This window comes from Perognathus longimembris, chromosome 20 (genome assembly GCF_023159225.1).
Source record: "Perognathus longimembris pacificus isolate PPM17 chromosome 20, ASM2315922v1, whole genome shotgun sequence".
NCBI classification, from domain to species: domain Eukaryota; kingdom Metazoa; phylum Chordata; class Mammalia; order Rodentia; family Heteromyidae; genus Perognathus; species Perognathus longimembris.
In genome coordinates, this window is record NC_063180.1 from 45,084,106 (window position 1) to 45,098,749 (window position 14,644).

A 14,644-nucleotide genomic window follows, 5' to 3' on the forward strand; every position below is an offset into this window, starting at 1 on the left:
TCAAAACTTGTTATACCTTTTCCCTGTAGAAGCAATAAATAGTAAATAGGTTTCCAAGCCAGCTGAAACTTTCAATTAACCATCCATGATCACTGAAGCCAACCCAGCACAGTTCACAGTGTTCCCATGGAAATGGCTTTGCAAATGCACAATTGGCATGTCAAGACCAGGTACTGATGTGCGTGGAGGGGATTGCATGAGATTGATTCCCTTCCCCTCCTGAACTCCACTGGATATGGAGATCTCATAACAGAGACACGAACTAGCACTTATTTACAACTCACTTGGAATTAGCCAGTGAGTTAGGCACTTTTTATTTTAATTCATTTTCTTTAACAGTTCTGTGAAATCGTTATTTCTTTTACAGATGCTTAGCACATTCATAATATAAATAAGATCACAAGAGGAATGCTTACCTGGCAGAAAAGACTACTGGCTCCAAGCACCCCTTTTCAAACTTGGCTAGTTTATAGACCTTGTTTAATTAGAAAAAAATAATAACCACAATCTCTCAGTGTTGACATACATTGCAATTTTACTCAAATATGGACATAAAATTAGATATAAACTCCTTATATTTATATTTCTCATTTAGTTATAAACTAAACCAAAATTTAAAATTGTTAAAAACCCTATAAAATGAATGGAATGCAAATGAGCGATAATATAGTATGATAGATAATGTTTTACTAAAGCTAAATAGCTGCCATGGATCTGCCAGCCATTCCTGTAACGCTTTTTGCCTCTCCTTATACCACAGCTCTTTTAAGAATGTTGAAAAATCCAAGATTGGTACAGTGCACTGTGACTGTATTGCGATATCATTTGGGCACTGAATCACTTATGCATTAAGTGGGTATGTATCTTCTCTCATTATTCCTGCGTGTGCACCCGTCGTTGAGCTTGAACTCAGGGCCTGAACACTGTCCCATAAGGTCTTCTCTCAAGACAAGCCCTACTTCTGGCTTTTTCGTGGTTAATTGGAGATAAGAGTCTCTTTGACTTCTCTGCTGAGGCTAGCTTCAAACCTCACTCCTCACATCTCAGCCTCCTGACTAGCTAGGATTACAGAGGTGCGCTAACATATGTGTGGACACTCGCATTATTCTTATAGTTAATGTAATGGACTTGGGGCCCAGTCAGATTAGAAACATAAATGTATATGTAGGTCTGAAAGTCCCTTTGCTCTTCTTAGTGGCTTGTATGTGGCCATTGAAATGATCCCGAACATATTTACATTAATTTATTACAGACAAGAACTCTGCTTTCAGTTCAATGTTCATTTCTTTTGGAGAACTTATAGATCATTAAAAATCCATCCTAATCTATTTACTAGAACAGGTTTTCCATATGCCTCTGCTAGGAAAGACATGTTTGTTATAGTATGTCCTTGAAGCAAGAAATCTCTATTTCTTCAAACCAATAGTCTAAATCAGACTTTGATTAATTTAGAATTGCTTTTCCCTATAAAAGTCTAAATTACAAAATATGTGTTTATTCTATAGCAGAAGAAGGAATTTGTTTAACAAGAAAAATAAAACACCTTCTACGTAGCAAAGGTACAAGTCAAACGGTACAGTGTGGGCTGGGGATGTGGCCTAGTGGCAAGAGTGCTTGCCTCGTACACATGAGGCCCTGGGTTCAATTCCCCAGCACCACATATACAGAAAAAAAACGGCCAGAAGTGGCGCTGTGGCTCAAGTGGCAGAGTGCTAGCCTTGAGCAAAAAGAAAAGAAGCCAGGGACAGTGCTCAGGCCCTGAGTTCAAGCCCCAGGACTGGGAAAAAATAAAACAAAATAAAAAAATAATTTTGTCCAAAAATATCAACATTGCCGTGGCCTCATTCTCTCTAATTACGATGCTACCAATGTTCAAGTGGGATTTTTTCACTGACTAATTGGCTGTTTTCATATTTCTCTTTCCTTCCCCTCACCTCCCCGTCTGTCTTCCCTTTGAATCTGCCTTCCTTCCCTCTGTCCCCCTGTCTCACCGAGGGTGACTGGTCTTCTCAGTCGTGGGACTGTGATCTAGCCTTCTTCCCGGGACGGTTGGCTCCGAGGGTGGGGGTGGGGGAGGGGACTTGCATCAGGTCATCTTCCAGAGGGTCCCCCCACTCATGCTCAGAGAGCCCCCACACTGGCTCCCCCACACCAGAGCCGCGAGCTGTCAGGAGATGGTGTCTACTTTACCACATACCATTCACTCCTTCCACACTCAGAAGCATAAAGGGCACAACTTGCCAGATGCTAGTGGCTCAACTCTGCGATCCTTAACTATTCAGGAGGCTGACTGAGATCTGAGTGTCGTGGTTCAAAGCCAAGCCAGGCAGACAAATCTAAGAGACTCGTGTTCAGTTAAGCATCCGAAAAAGCCAGAAATGAAAGTGTGACTCAAGTGGCTGAGTGCCCACCATAAGTGAAAAGCCCTGACTTGAAGCTCCAGTACCAGCCTTAAAAGAAATACTCACAACGTAGGTAGCAGCCACTGGCTAAGTGTGCGCCTCGTGGTTTCCTCCTGGCTGGCTCCACAGTTAGGCTGTTGACCTGCCTTTTCCAGAGCTGAGCTGGGAAGGCCATGTGGGGCGGGGGGGGTGCCTCCTCCAACACTGGTGTGGTCCCTGTAGGATTCCACTATGCTGGAGCGGATGGTGATGGTGATGATGATGATGGCAGTGATTGTGATGGTGATGATATCGTCTAGAGCAGCTTCCGGATGCTGTGGGTAGCTGAGTTCTCATCTGAGTATGAGCATGCATTGTTTGTCTTGGCTGTGCCATTTAGTAGCCATGTGGGCCTGGGAAAGTCCCTGGTTCTTCTTGTATCAAGTAGGGCTGCGGTACTGTGTATAACCCTGTATGTGAAAAAGTTAAGTTTGGGTGGATAAAGTGATTCCAATCGTGTCTGACATTTACTACAGCATGCATTTATTTAATACCTAGCATGATCTAAGCAAACCAAGAGATAGAGTTGATAAAGGCATGGCTCTTCTTTCTCCTTTTTAGGACTTACATAATTACAATACAGAGTAATTGTGTGATAGAGGTGTCATCATAGAAGTAAAATATATGCCAGATAATGAAGGGTAAGTAGACCTTGGCCACCAGGGACAGCATTAGAAAAATCATTCCAAGCACTAACAGATTGTGAACAAATTTTGAAAGGCTCTGGAGTGCTGTGTGTGTGTGTGTGTGTGTGTGTGTGTGTGTGTGTGTGTGTTAGTGGCATGGGGGATTGACCTCAAGACCTTGCACTTGGCTAAGCTGGCACTCTACTACTTGAACCACACCTCCAGCTCAGCATTTTGCTTGTTATTTTAGAGATGGAATCTAGCAGCGTTTCCTCCCCGCTCCCTGGCTCATCGAGGGATTTAAACTTTAAAGCTGAGCTGGGAGCTGAGCAAGTCTGCGGAGTGGTGGCACATAGGCTGTTGCTCAATCCTTCCCCAACACGTGACAGGAAGCGCGGGCTGACACTGCCGTGTGCAGTTACAGCTCCACGCAGTGGGTGCGTGGCTGCGGCTCTGATCAGCTTTCTTTAGGCTTCCAGAACCAAGCAGGTCTGACTTTGGTTTCTTCTCTAGACCGGAGAACCTTGAGTCTTGAGGCCCTGACTGCTCTTAGCCTAGGAAGGAACTGATGGCCGTTGTCAGACCTTCAGTGAAGGAGGTTTCCTCTCAGAGAATTTCCCCTTGGGTGCCCGTCAGTGAAGCTGTGCCTTATCTCCTGGGAGCCTTCTTCCGGCTCTGTGCTTCCAGTCCCGGCCCCACTTAGTCAGAGGCCCAAGGGCTGAGGCGTCAGATCCGCCCTTTCACTGTGGAAGAAGGAAAAGTCAGGAACAGCAACAGGGAGGCACCCGTCACATTTTCCTGTGCTTTTTAAAATATATGTGACCCACACATTCCATTACCAAAGCCTAATGAGAACACTGCCTTCTAACTTGGATGGCGGGCTCCTGGAGATGGCCTCTGGTACCATGTGAGCGGCCGCGGCCGAGAGCCCTCGGATGAGCGTCCTCGGAAAGCTGGAGCCTGGACGGTGCCTCCGAGGAGATGGGATCAAGTTGAGAGAGAGAGGTAGAGGATGGGGCCGCCGCTTAGCGCTCCATTCTCCATCCTGCTGTTAGTCCCACAGTCTCCTTGGGCGCCTTCAGGGATGCTCTTGGACAGTGTTTAATAGACCACCTACCGACTCCTTCTCCAGGGACCAGAACCGCATCCAGCTTGAGGAGGACCAGGTCTTCCTGCTGGCCAGCTGATTCCAAGACTGAAATCCGCTGCGGATGTGGTAGCTTTGGACCAAACCTACTTGAAACTATTGGGCTGGAAGCAGACTAATTGTTGTCATTGTACAGCAGCAAGAGAGAATTTTTTTTTAAAGCTAATAGATTCTTTAAAAAGCTGTCATAACTTGAAGTGAAATAAGCTCCTCTTGGATAGCTTTTTCTGTACAGCCTGCAGGGGTTTGGTCCTGGAAACTGTCAAATATGAAATAGGATTTTAGATCCTGGAACTCCGGCTAGCTTCTAGGGGCAACATCAGCCATTAAACTCTCCCATAGCCCATTGCATCTGGTGGATTTGCTTTCAGATTATGAGGCTATAGAAACAGATGACATTTTCTTACCCAGCATTCCATGTGGGCGTTCTACATCAAACCTGCTCTAGCAAGGAAGTAGAGCCACCACCTCCACTGCTGTGTTTCCTTATTGAAAAGCCTCATGGGACACAGCTATTTTTCATAGCCTTGGTGACTAGCGCTCCCCTGTTGGAGAGGATCAGTGTGGAGCAAGGGAGGGTGCTAGTTGTTACTGTCTGCTATTGAAGACATTTCACAAGGGCCAGAGGCCCACGCATTGGTCTTTGGAAGCCCGACATCTGGGATAGCTTTCTGTCTAAGAGCCTGGTTTTTTTTTGTTTTGTTTTATTAATTAAATTTTGTTGACAAGGTGTTGTGCAAGAAGGGTACAGTTATGTAATAAGGCAGTGAGTACATTTCTTGTGATAGAAGAGCCTGTTTTAAGTTGAAATGGCTTTATGGTTTGTTTTTGTTTGTTTTGCCTTTTGTCTGGTTGGTTTTGTTTTGTTGGTTCTTTTTGGGGGGTTGTTCCTGTGAACGTGCCAGGCCTGGGGCTTGAACTCAGGGCCTCATGCACTCACTAGGCTTTTTCCCTCAAGGCTAGCACTGTACCACTTTGAGCCACAACGCCACTTCCTGTTTTCTGGTGGTTCATTGCTCAGGCTGGCTTCCAACCACCATCCTCAGCTCTCAGCCTCTGGTGTAGCTGGGATGGCAGGCGTGCGCCGCAGGCTCCCAGCTGTAAGTTAGTTTTGACAGCGTCTTTAAGTGAACATCTTTGTCTCCAAGCAGAATTGGTATTTGAAATGAAGTCCTCAAGGTTCAGGCGTAGTGGCTTAGACAGCAGCTCCATCTGGTGGCTGCTGACGGTGTCTGCCGGCTTCACCTCTCAGGTTGGTGAATGCGCGCGTCCAGCTGTGCACGTGCGTGTGAAGCAGTGTCAACTCCAGATGAGTTTCTACAGCACGAGGCGCTCCCCGGGAATCTCACCTGGCCGTCCTGGAGATCATTTGACTGAACTCACTTACATGCAAGGCCAAGAAATCATTTTTAAGCTTTTATCAGTCTTACAAATAAGAAAATACATCATATTACTTACAAAGGGGAAAATATAATCTCTTATCAGGAGTATGTTTAACTTGATTAACAAGATTTTAGTCCAGGATTTCTTATTCTGTTGATGTCAGTTCCATATTCTTGCAAGTACACAAGGATACTTTTTAAAAGGTATTTTATTTCTTGGTGGTACTGGGGCTGAGCTCGGGGCCCTGTACTCTTGCTTTAGCCTTTTCCACTCAAGGCTGGCACTCTACCACGTGAGCCTCCGCTTTTGGTCTTTTGCTGGTTAATGAGAGATAAGAGCCTCTCAGATTTATCTTCCTCAATTGGTTTCTAACCATACTCCTCAGATCTCAGCTTCCCGAGTAGTTGGGATTATAGACATGAGCACCAGAACACTACTAAAAAGATTTATTTTTTTGTTTGTTTGTTTTTTGTTTTGTTTTTGCTAGTCTTGGGCTTGGACTCAGGGCCTGAGCACTGTCCCTGGCTTCTTTTTGCTCAAGGCTAGCACTCTGCCACTTGAGCCACAGCGCCAAGTCTGGCCTTTTTGTATATATGTGGTGCTGGGGAATCAAACCCAGAGCTTCATGTATATGAGACAAGCACTCTTGCCACTAGGCCATATTCCCAGCCAGCCCTAAAAAAAGATTTCTTGATGATTGACAGGCACTGCCCCAAACAGTTAATCGAAGTTATTTCTAAATAATAGAATTGCATATAATTTCTGTTTCCCTATGTGTTTCTGAAGTTCTACACACACACACACACACACACACACACACACACACACAAAACCTAGCAAAAGTAAAATAATTTTAAAACAAATAGATTGTTGGTAAACTGTAGTCTTAAGTGTTTATGGTCTAGGTCTCATCCATGAACTTAAAAAAGTCACTTTTTCCTTAAGGATAAAGTTCCTTTGTCTATAACAAAACAAAATTGAACGGGGAGCCTGCTTAGGTGTTGTTGTTTTTTATCGTTTGTGTGTGTGTGCGCGCAGTACTGAGGTTTGAACTCAGAGCGTGCTCTCGCTTGGCTTTGTCACTCAAGGCTGGAGCCCTGTCACTTGAGCCACGGCTCCACTTGGGCTTTTTGCGGGTTCATTGGAGATAAGAGTCTCATAGACTTTTCTGGCCCCACTGGCTTTGAACTGTGATCCTCAGGTCTCCGCCTCCTGAGTAGCTGGGATGACGGGGTGCTTGTGAGCCCGGCACCCCTGGCCTGGGACCTGCTTAGCTCTAAGGTGGTGAGACTCGTGAGCTTCGCGCGCTCCTCTTCCTCCCCCGGCCCGCTCGCTCCTTCATTGTCTTCCTCAAGCGTACTCAGAGTCGTACGATATCCAGTCTCTCTTAAACTAAGGAAATCCTTTCTGGACCGCACCCCCACCCCCAGATACCCGATACCCCCAGCTTTTTCTTTTCTTCCACTTCCCACAGTTCCCCCCCCCCCCTTCGCTGCCGCCACCACTCTTCAGCCCACCGCAGCCTGGTTTCCGGGCCACTGATGCACTCAGGCCGCCTCAGGGGGCCCGTGGGATCCCTTGGGACACAGTGGGTGCCGCTCGCATTTTCTACCCTTGAGGCATGGGGACCGTCCCGTCCCCCTAACTGCAGCGCCTCCTCTGCCTCTGCCTCCCCTCCCTGGCTTTGGTCGTTGCTGTTGGCGAGGACGCTCTTCTACCTCCCAGCCCACCTTCTTCCTTCTCTATTATTAGCGCTGCTGTTGTTGTTACGTGGTTGCACAAAGGGATTTCAATTCAACAAATCAGTTTATAATTAATGCAATAAATCTTGATAAGTATTGCTTCCTTTAAGCCTAGATATTTCTCTACTAGTCGTACCCAAGCAGATGAGAACCCTAGAATTTTCTTCTGCCTTCTACACTCCTAAGTCTGACAGCCTAACTGGTTCTATGCAAAGTCACTAAGAATGGACAGATGGCCTTCCCCTGAAATTGCGCCTTCTCCATGCTTGCCTCTCAGTCCATGGCTCCACACATCATTGCAAAACAGAAGCCCCAAACCTCCACACCTCTCAGTCTTTCCAAACTCCTCATCGGCCACACCCTAGCTGAAATCCTCCTGGAGCTTAGTCTGGCCACACCAGCCTGCCCATTACACCGCCTTGCCTCCCACGCCCTCCTCCGGAGTCCAGCCATGCTGGCTCATGCAAGCCAGGCTCACTGAAATTTAATTTTACATAGAGCAAAACTCGCCTTTTTCATTGTACAGTTCTACAACAAGTTTTGATAAATGCAAGCAGTTATGGGACTGCCACCATACAACACTCGAATTGTTCCTGATTTTTGTCTATAAACCTATGTGTACCATTTTAGTGTCGGCAGAAGCTTTCATATGTCTTGGGGAAATAGCTAGGAGTGGAATTGGCAGGTGCCACTGCAAGTTGATGTTTAACTTTAAAAGATACTGTCAAACTGTTTTCCAAAGTGCCTGAATCACTTAATTCCCACAAACATACTGTATAAAGAAAGGTTCTAATTACTCCACATTCCCACTAGCACCAGCTAGTTTGGGGATTTTTTTTTCTATTTTAATCACTGCAGTGGTAGCTTGTAGTTTTATTTTATATCTCCAAGACTACTGCTATTTATTATCTTTTATATAACAATATGCAATCCATATAGCTTTGGGGAAGTATCTACTAAAATCTGTGTGTGTGTGTGTGTGTGTGTGTGTGTGTGTGTGCGCACATGCACACGTGAGTGCCGGTCCTGGGGCTTGAACTCAGGGCCTGGTGCTGTCCCTGAGCTTTGTTGCTGAAGGCTGACACTGTATCACTTGAGCCATAGTTTCACTTCTGGCTTTTTGCTTGATAATTGGAGATAAGAGTCTCACAAACTTTCTTGCCCCAGCTGGATTTGAACCACGATCCTCAGATCTCAGCTTCCTGAGAAGCTAAAATTACAGGTGTGAGCCACTAGCACCTGACTCTTTTACCCATTTTTTACTAGGTTTGCTTTCTTTTTATTGCGCTTTGAAAGTTCTTTTTATATTCTAGATACAAAGTCCTTCATCAGCTAAAAGGTAATTTTGCAAAAAATTCCTCCTCGTCTGTGGCTTGTGTTCGCTACCTTTGTCAGACCAATCATTTTTTATAGTTTTTTTTAAAATCACATATGCACGTATGTATGCAAGTCTACATGTTACGATACTGAGGATTGAATCTCAAGCCTTATGATACTACTGAGGTACGTCCCTACCCAACATTTTCCATCCTGATTGAAGTCTAAACAATCCTTTCCTTTTCTTTCTTTCTTTTTTTTTGCCAGTCCTGGGGCTTGGACTCAGGGCCTGAGCACTGTCCCTGGCTTCTTTTTGCTCAAGGCTAGCACTCTGCCACTTGAGCCACAGTGCCACATCTGGCCGTTTTCTATATATGTGGTGCTGGGGAATTGAACCCAGGGCTTCATGTATAAGAGGCAAGCACTCTACCACTATATTCTCATATTCCCAGCCCCTTTCATAGTTTTTATGTTGGCTCTTGAACTTTTTGCCCAACCTTTTTAAAATAAGTAGCCCTTGAACTGTGGCTGTGAGCAAGGACTACCTATAAAAATGAGATAGTACTTGCACATCATGCTTCTGTCTTTATTCTTTTTTGTGTGTATGTGTGTGGCAGTACTGGAGCTTGAACTCAGGCCCTGGGCGCTCTATCCCTTAGCTTTTCACTCAACACTGGCACACTACCACTTGAACCACACCTCCATCTTTGGCCTTTAGGTTGTTAATTGGAGATAAGATTCTTACGGACTTTCTTGCCCCAACTGGCCTTGAACTTCAATCCTCAGATCTCAGCCTCTGAGTAGCTGGGATTACAGATATGAAGCACTGGTACCTGGTTTAAGATTATCTTTTTAAAATACAGAGTGTGTCATTGTTTTCTCTGTGCAAAACCCATAAGTGGCTTTCCATGCTCTTAGAATAAATGCTACAATCTTTAAAAGCCTAAAAGCCTCACATAATCTGGTCCCATCTCTCTTCTTCAACCAAATTTCTCTCCCCATCCGTCACAATTTTCAAGTCTCAGACAAGGAAGAAATGGCTTCACCTGCTAAGAGATATAACTTCTAGAATTTCTGCAAGAGTAAATAAATGTGTTCAAACAATCCAAGAATGTCTTAACCTTACTGGGCTCTCTGTGGACTTCTTTGGTCCTTTAAGCCTGTAATTCTACCAAGACAGAATGTGTGATAGGAACCTTTCTTCATAAGCTTTAGCTAAAGAAAATACATGCATCCCCAAGAAACGTCTTGAAACTTGGCAAAAAGGCCAGGCTTCTGACCAAACTAAAGATTCTGTCACTATCTGTATATATGGATGTGGCTCACCTTTCCAGCTAATTTAAAATTGCTTCTTGTACATCTCCTGCCAATTAATTCTCATACTAGAGAAATAGGGGACTGTAGTGATGCTCATGGGAAAGTCTGAAGCTGTGAACCTAAGATAAGAGAGCGAGCCATAAGATTCATTGTTTAAACAAACCTAGAAACTAGCACATTGCATCCGTCCATGTTTATTTATTAGGGACGACATGAGGGGCTAAGATATAACCCAGGCCTTTAAACGGGGAGCTCAAAACCTAGTGGGGACCCAGAAAATCCAAAATGACAAAAAAAAAAAAAAAAACCTTGTTCATGTTGGCCTGTCAAAACACTCCACTGATGCAGGGAAATGAACCGCCCTGTGATTAGCAGCTGAGACGAGTTGGTTTTTAAAACGAGGCTGGGAGGGAGGCAGGGAGCAGTTTATGAACTGCTTAGGGGCTGGGATTCCATAACACCTCTCCAAACTTAGAATTACCTGGAGAGCCTGGCCCGGATCCCGACTCGCGGCTGGGTTCCGCGGGCGCACGCCTGTGGCCCCAGTTACCCAGAAGGCCGAGATCTGTGGATCATGGTTCAAATCCAGCCCGGGCCGGACGGTTCATGAGACTCTTAATCTCCAATTCAACAACAACAAATAAAAGGCATGGGCGGAGGCGCGGCTCGGGGGTAGAGCGCCCTCCTCGGGTGGAAAGCCAGGACGGCGCCTCGGCTCCGAGTTCGAGCCCCAGGCCTCGCCCACGCGCGCCCTTGTCGGTGCGCTTTACCCCGGGCGAGGAGGAAGAGGGGGGCCCCTGCCCCGGGGCGCGTCAGGGAGGGGGCGGTGGGGGCGGAGGCTGGCGCCGGGGAGCGGCCGTGGTAACGCGCATCTGTGTGTGTGTGTCCCCGCAGGTTGGGAGCCGGGCCGGGGCCCGCAGCAGGTGCCCGCGGCGCGCGGCGGCTCGGGGCGGCCCCGCACTGACGGACGCGGACGCGCGCCCGGCCCCGCCCGCCCGGGAAGATGTCCGCCTGCGGCGCCTTCACGGAGCACGTGTGGAAGCCCGGCGAGTGCAAGAACTGCTTCAAGCCCAAGAGCTTACACCAGCTGCCCGCCGCCGCGGGGCCCGGCCCCGCCGCGCACGGCGACCCGAGGACCAACGCCAACCACAGCAACAACCACCGCGCCCGGGCCGCGGGCTTCCGGCCGCCCGTGGCCAAGAAGCCCACGATCGCCGTGAAGCCCACCATGATGGTGGCCGAGGGGCCCGGCGCGCCCGAGCGGGGCGAGAGCAAGCCCGCGCCCCCGGGGTGGAGCCGGAGCCGGGCGCCCGCGGGCCCCCAGCCGCCCTCCGGCGACCACGATGACCACGACGAGAACAACAACCCCGGGGAGCCCCCCGCGGGCAGCGGCCCGGCCCCGCCGCCGGGGCCCGGCCACCACCACGGCGGCAGCCACGGGCTGGCCGAGGTGCTGAAGGAGGTGGCGGGCCTGGGCCCGGGCCCCGGGCCGCGGGCGGGCGGCGAGGCCCCGGCCCCCGGCGCCCGCGCCAGCTTCCTGGGCCGCATCAGCGACTGCTACAAGCGCTCGCTGGAGCGCGCGCCCCCGCCCAGCTGCCTGCAGGCCGGCGGGCGCGAGGCGCCGGGGCCCGCGCGGCGCGTGGCCCTGAGCGGGGCCGCCCAGGTCATCAGCCGCGAGGGCGGCCGCTTCTGCTACCCCGAGCTGTCGAGCGGGGAGGAGAGCGAGGAGGACGCGCCCCGGGGGCCCCCGGAGGCGGCGCCGGCGGCCGGGGAGGACGAGAGCTGGGGCGAGAGCGACGAGGAGCTGCTGGCCATGGAGATCCGCATGCGCGGGCAGCCGCGCTTCGCCAACCTGCGCGCCGGCACGCTGTCGCCGGTGCGGGGCCTGGCGGGCGGGAAGTGGAACACGGTCCCGCTGCGGCACCGGTCCCTGCAGCGGATCTGCGCCGTGGACTACGACGACAGCTACGACGAGATCCTCAACGGCTACGAGGGCGCCGCCAACGCCGCCGCCGCGCCCAGCACCGGCTCGTCGGGCTCCGCCTCGCCCGCGTCCTCCCTCACCGAGGACTCCCGCTCCGAGCCCGCCCGCAGCCCGCCCCGGGGGCTGTGCAACGGCGAGCCGGCCCCGGCCGCCGCCGCCCGGGCCCCCGAGACGCACAAGGCCGTGCTGGCCCTGCGGCTGGAAGAGCGGGACGGGAAGATGGCCGTGCAGCGGGACGAGCGGGGCGGCGGCGCCCCCGCGGACGCGGCGGGGCCCGCGGTGGCCGTCAGCCTGGTCCCCGCCGAGGAGCGCGCCCAGCCCTACCGCGTGGTGAGCCTGGAGCAGCCGCTGTGCAAGCCGTACACGGTGGTGGACGTGTCCGCCGCCATGGCCGGCGAGCGCCGCCCCCCCGGGCCCGCGGGCTCGGCCTCCACCCCCAGCTCGCCCGCCACGTCCCCCGCGCCCGCCCCCGGACCGCCCGGCGCCCGCCTCCCGCCGTCCAGCGCCACCCGCTACCAGGAGGTGTGGACCTCCAGCACCAGCCCCCGGCAGAAGCTGCCCCGGGCGGCGCGGACGCCGGACGCGGCCGGGCCGGGGGGCCCCGCGGGCAAGAGCTGCCACAAGTCGGCGCCCACCTCGCCCACGGCCACCGGCGCCGCCTCCAGAACCATCCCCGTCAAGTCGCCCAACCTGTCCGAGATCAAGTTCAACAGCTACAACAACGCGGGCATGCCGCCCTTCCCCATCATCATCCACGACGAGCCCAGCTACGCGCGCAGCGCCAAGGCCGCCATCAAGGTGCCCATCGTCATCAACCCCAGCGCCTACGACAACCTGGCCGTCTACAAGAGCTTCCTGGGCTCGCGCGCGGAGCCGGCGGCCCCGGAGAAGGCCGCGGGCGCGCCCGGCCACACGTACGAGGAGATCGAGGCCCAGAGCCGGGCCGCGGGGGCGGGCGCCGCCCCGGCCCCGGCCCCGGCCCCCGAGGGCCCGCCCGCCTCCGGCATCCCCGGCGGCCCGCCCGGCGCCGAGCCCAAGCGGGGCTCCGTGGCGCAGAAGGTCCAGGAGTTCAACGGCTGCCTCGGCCGGGGCCAGGCCTCCCCACGGGGCCAGGGCTCCAGCCTCGGCTCCCCGGCGAAAGCCCGGAGAGCCCCGCCGGAGCCCGCGCCCGCGCCCGCACCCACGCCCGCGGCGGGCGGCCACGCCCGGGAGAAGGCGAGCGCCGCGCTGTCGCAGATGGTGGCGTCCATCCAGCCGCCCCCGGCCCCGCCCGCGCCCGCGCCCGCCGCGGGGACCACGCCGCCGAGCGCCCCGGCCAGGCCCAAGTCGCTGCTGCCGCCCCAGCCCGGCGGGGAGCCCGCGGCGGCCCCGGAGCCGGCGCCCCCCTTCCCGCCGCCGCGCTCCACGTCCTCCCCGCACCACGCGGCCGGCAGCCTGCTGCACCGGCACCTGGCCGGCTGGGCCCGGCCCGCGGGCGCCCCGCGCGCCGCCGAGGCCGAGGCCGCCCTGCACGCCGAGGGCGGCCGGCGCGCGGCCGACGCCAAGCCCAAGCGCTGGATCTCCTTCAAGAGCTTCTTCCGCCGCCGCAAGGCCGACGAGGAGGAGGAGCGCGAGAAGGAGCGCGGGAAGGGGAAGCTGGTGGGCCTGGACGGCACCGTCATCCACATGCTGCCCCCGCCCCCGGCCCAGCGCCACCACTGGTTCGCGGAGGCCCGAGGAGAGGCCAGCGAGAAGCCCGCCATCGTCTTCATGTACCGCTGCGACCCGGCCCAGGCGGACAGCGGCGGGGCCGCGCAGGGAAGCGCCGCCGAGGAGGCCCCGCCGTGGGGCCCCGAGGAGAAGAGGAGCCCTCGTCCTCGTCCTCCCTCGCCCCGGGCGGGAAGCGGCCCCAGGTACGTCGCGCACACCGCACGCCCCGGCCAGGAGCCGGGGATCCCTCCCCACACGCTTTGTGTCCGTGCAGCTTGCACGACAGCCTGCCTGGAAAAGGGCGTGCCACGATGAGAGCACCGCCCGAGCCATCCGGTTCCATCGGGCAGGGTGGTGGCCCCGGACCGCTCCAGCGGAGGTGGCCCGCCGCGTTCCGGTGAGCGCAGACGAGCGAGCCCTGGCCCCGGAGAGCAGGCGTGCGGCTCGTAGCAGCCGCCGCTGGCCGTGGTGCTGCAGTTCCGTGCGGGCCACGGGGGAAGTGGCACCGACGGGAGGCTCGCTCCTCCCGCTTTGGGGCTTTCACTAAGGTGTTATCCCCAGATGCAGCTACTTTATCTTGAAGCAGTATTTGGTTTTACGTTATTCTCCACTTCTGGCCTCCTTTCAAGTGTTGTGAAAAAGCGGGGAGCCAGGAGCCGTGTATAGATGCTTAACATGTGGTAGAAATAGAAGTGTGTTCTTCTGTGTGGGCGTGCGTGGCGCGTGTGTGAGTGTGTGTGCATGTGCTGATAGTGGGGCTTGAACTTGGCCCTGAGCACTTGCTTGGCTTTTTCTGCTTCCGGCTGGAGCTGTAACACTTGAGCCACATCTCCACCCTCCGCCTCCAGCCCTTTGATGGTTAAATGGAGGTCAAGGTCTCTCTGGTTTGTCTGCCTGGGCTGGCTGTGACCCTTGATTCCCAGATCTCAGCCTCTAGAGTCGCTCGGATTACAGACATGAGCCACTGACCCCCGCCCCACATCCTAGTCTTTGGCTAG

The 14,644-nt window shown here is 53.4% G+C and overlaps 1 protein-coding gene across 1 annotated transcript in view; it reads left to right on the plus strand.

Annotated features, from left to right (window-relative positions):
* Window positions 1–14,644, plus strand: part of Peak1 (pseudopodium enriched atypical kinase 1) — a 194,863-nt gene that overhangs the window by 138,722 nt on the left and 41,497 nt on the right. The window contains exons 4-6 of the mRNA XM_048369079.1: window positions 10,868–11,448; window positions 11,481–12,908; window positions 13,099–13,849. Of these exons, the coding sequence (XP_048225036.1) occupies window positions 10,977–11,448; window positions 11,481–12,908; window positions 13,099–13,849 (2,651 nt within the window). The 5' untranslated portion in view covers window positions 10,868–10,976. The remainder of the gene's footprint in view (window positions 1–10,867; window positions 11,449–11,480; window positions 12,909–13,098; window positions 13,850–14,644) is intronic.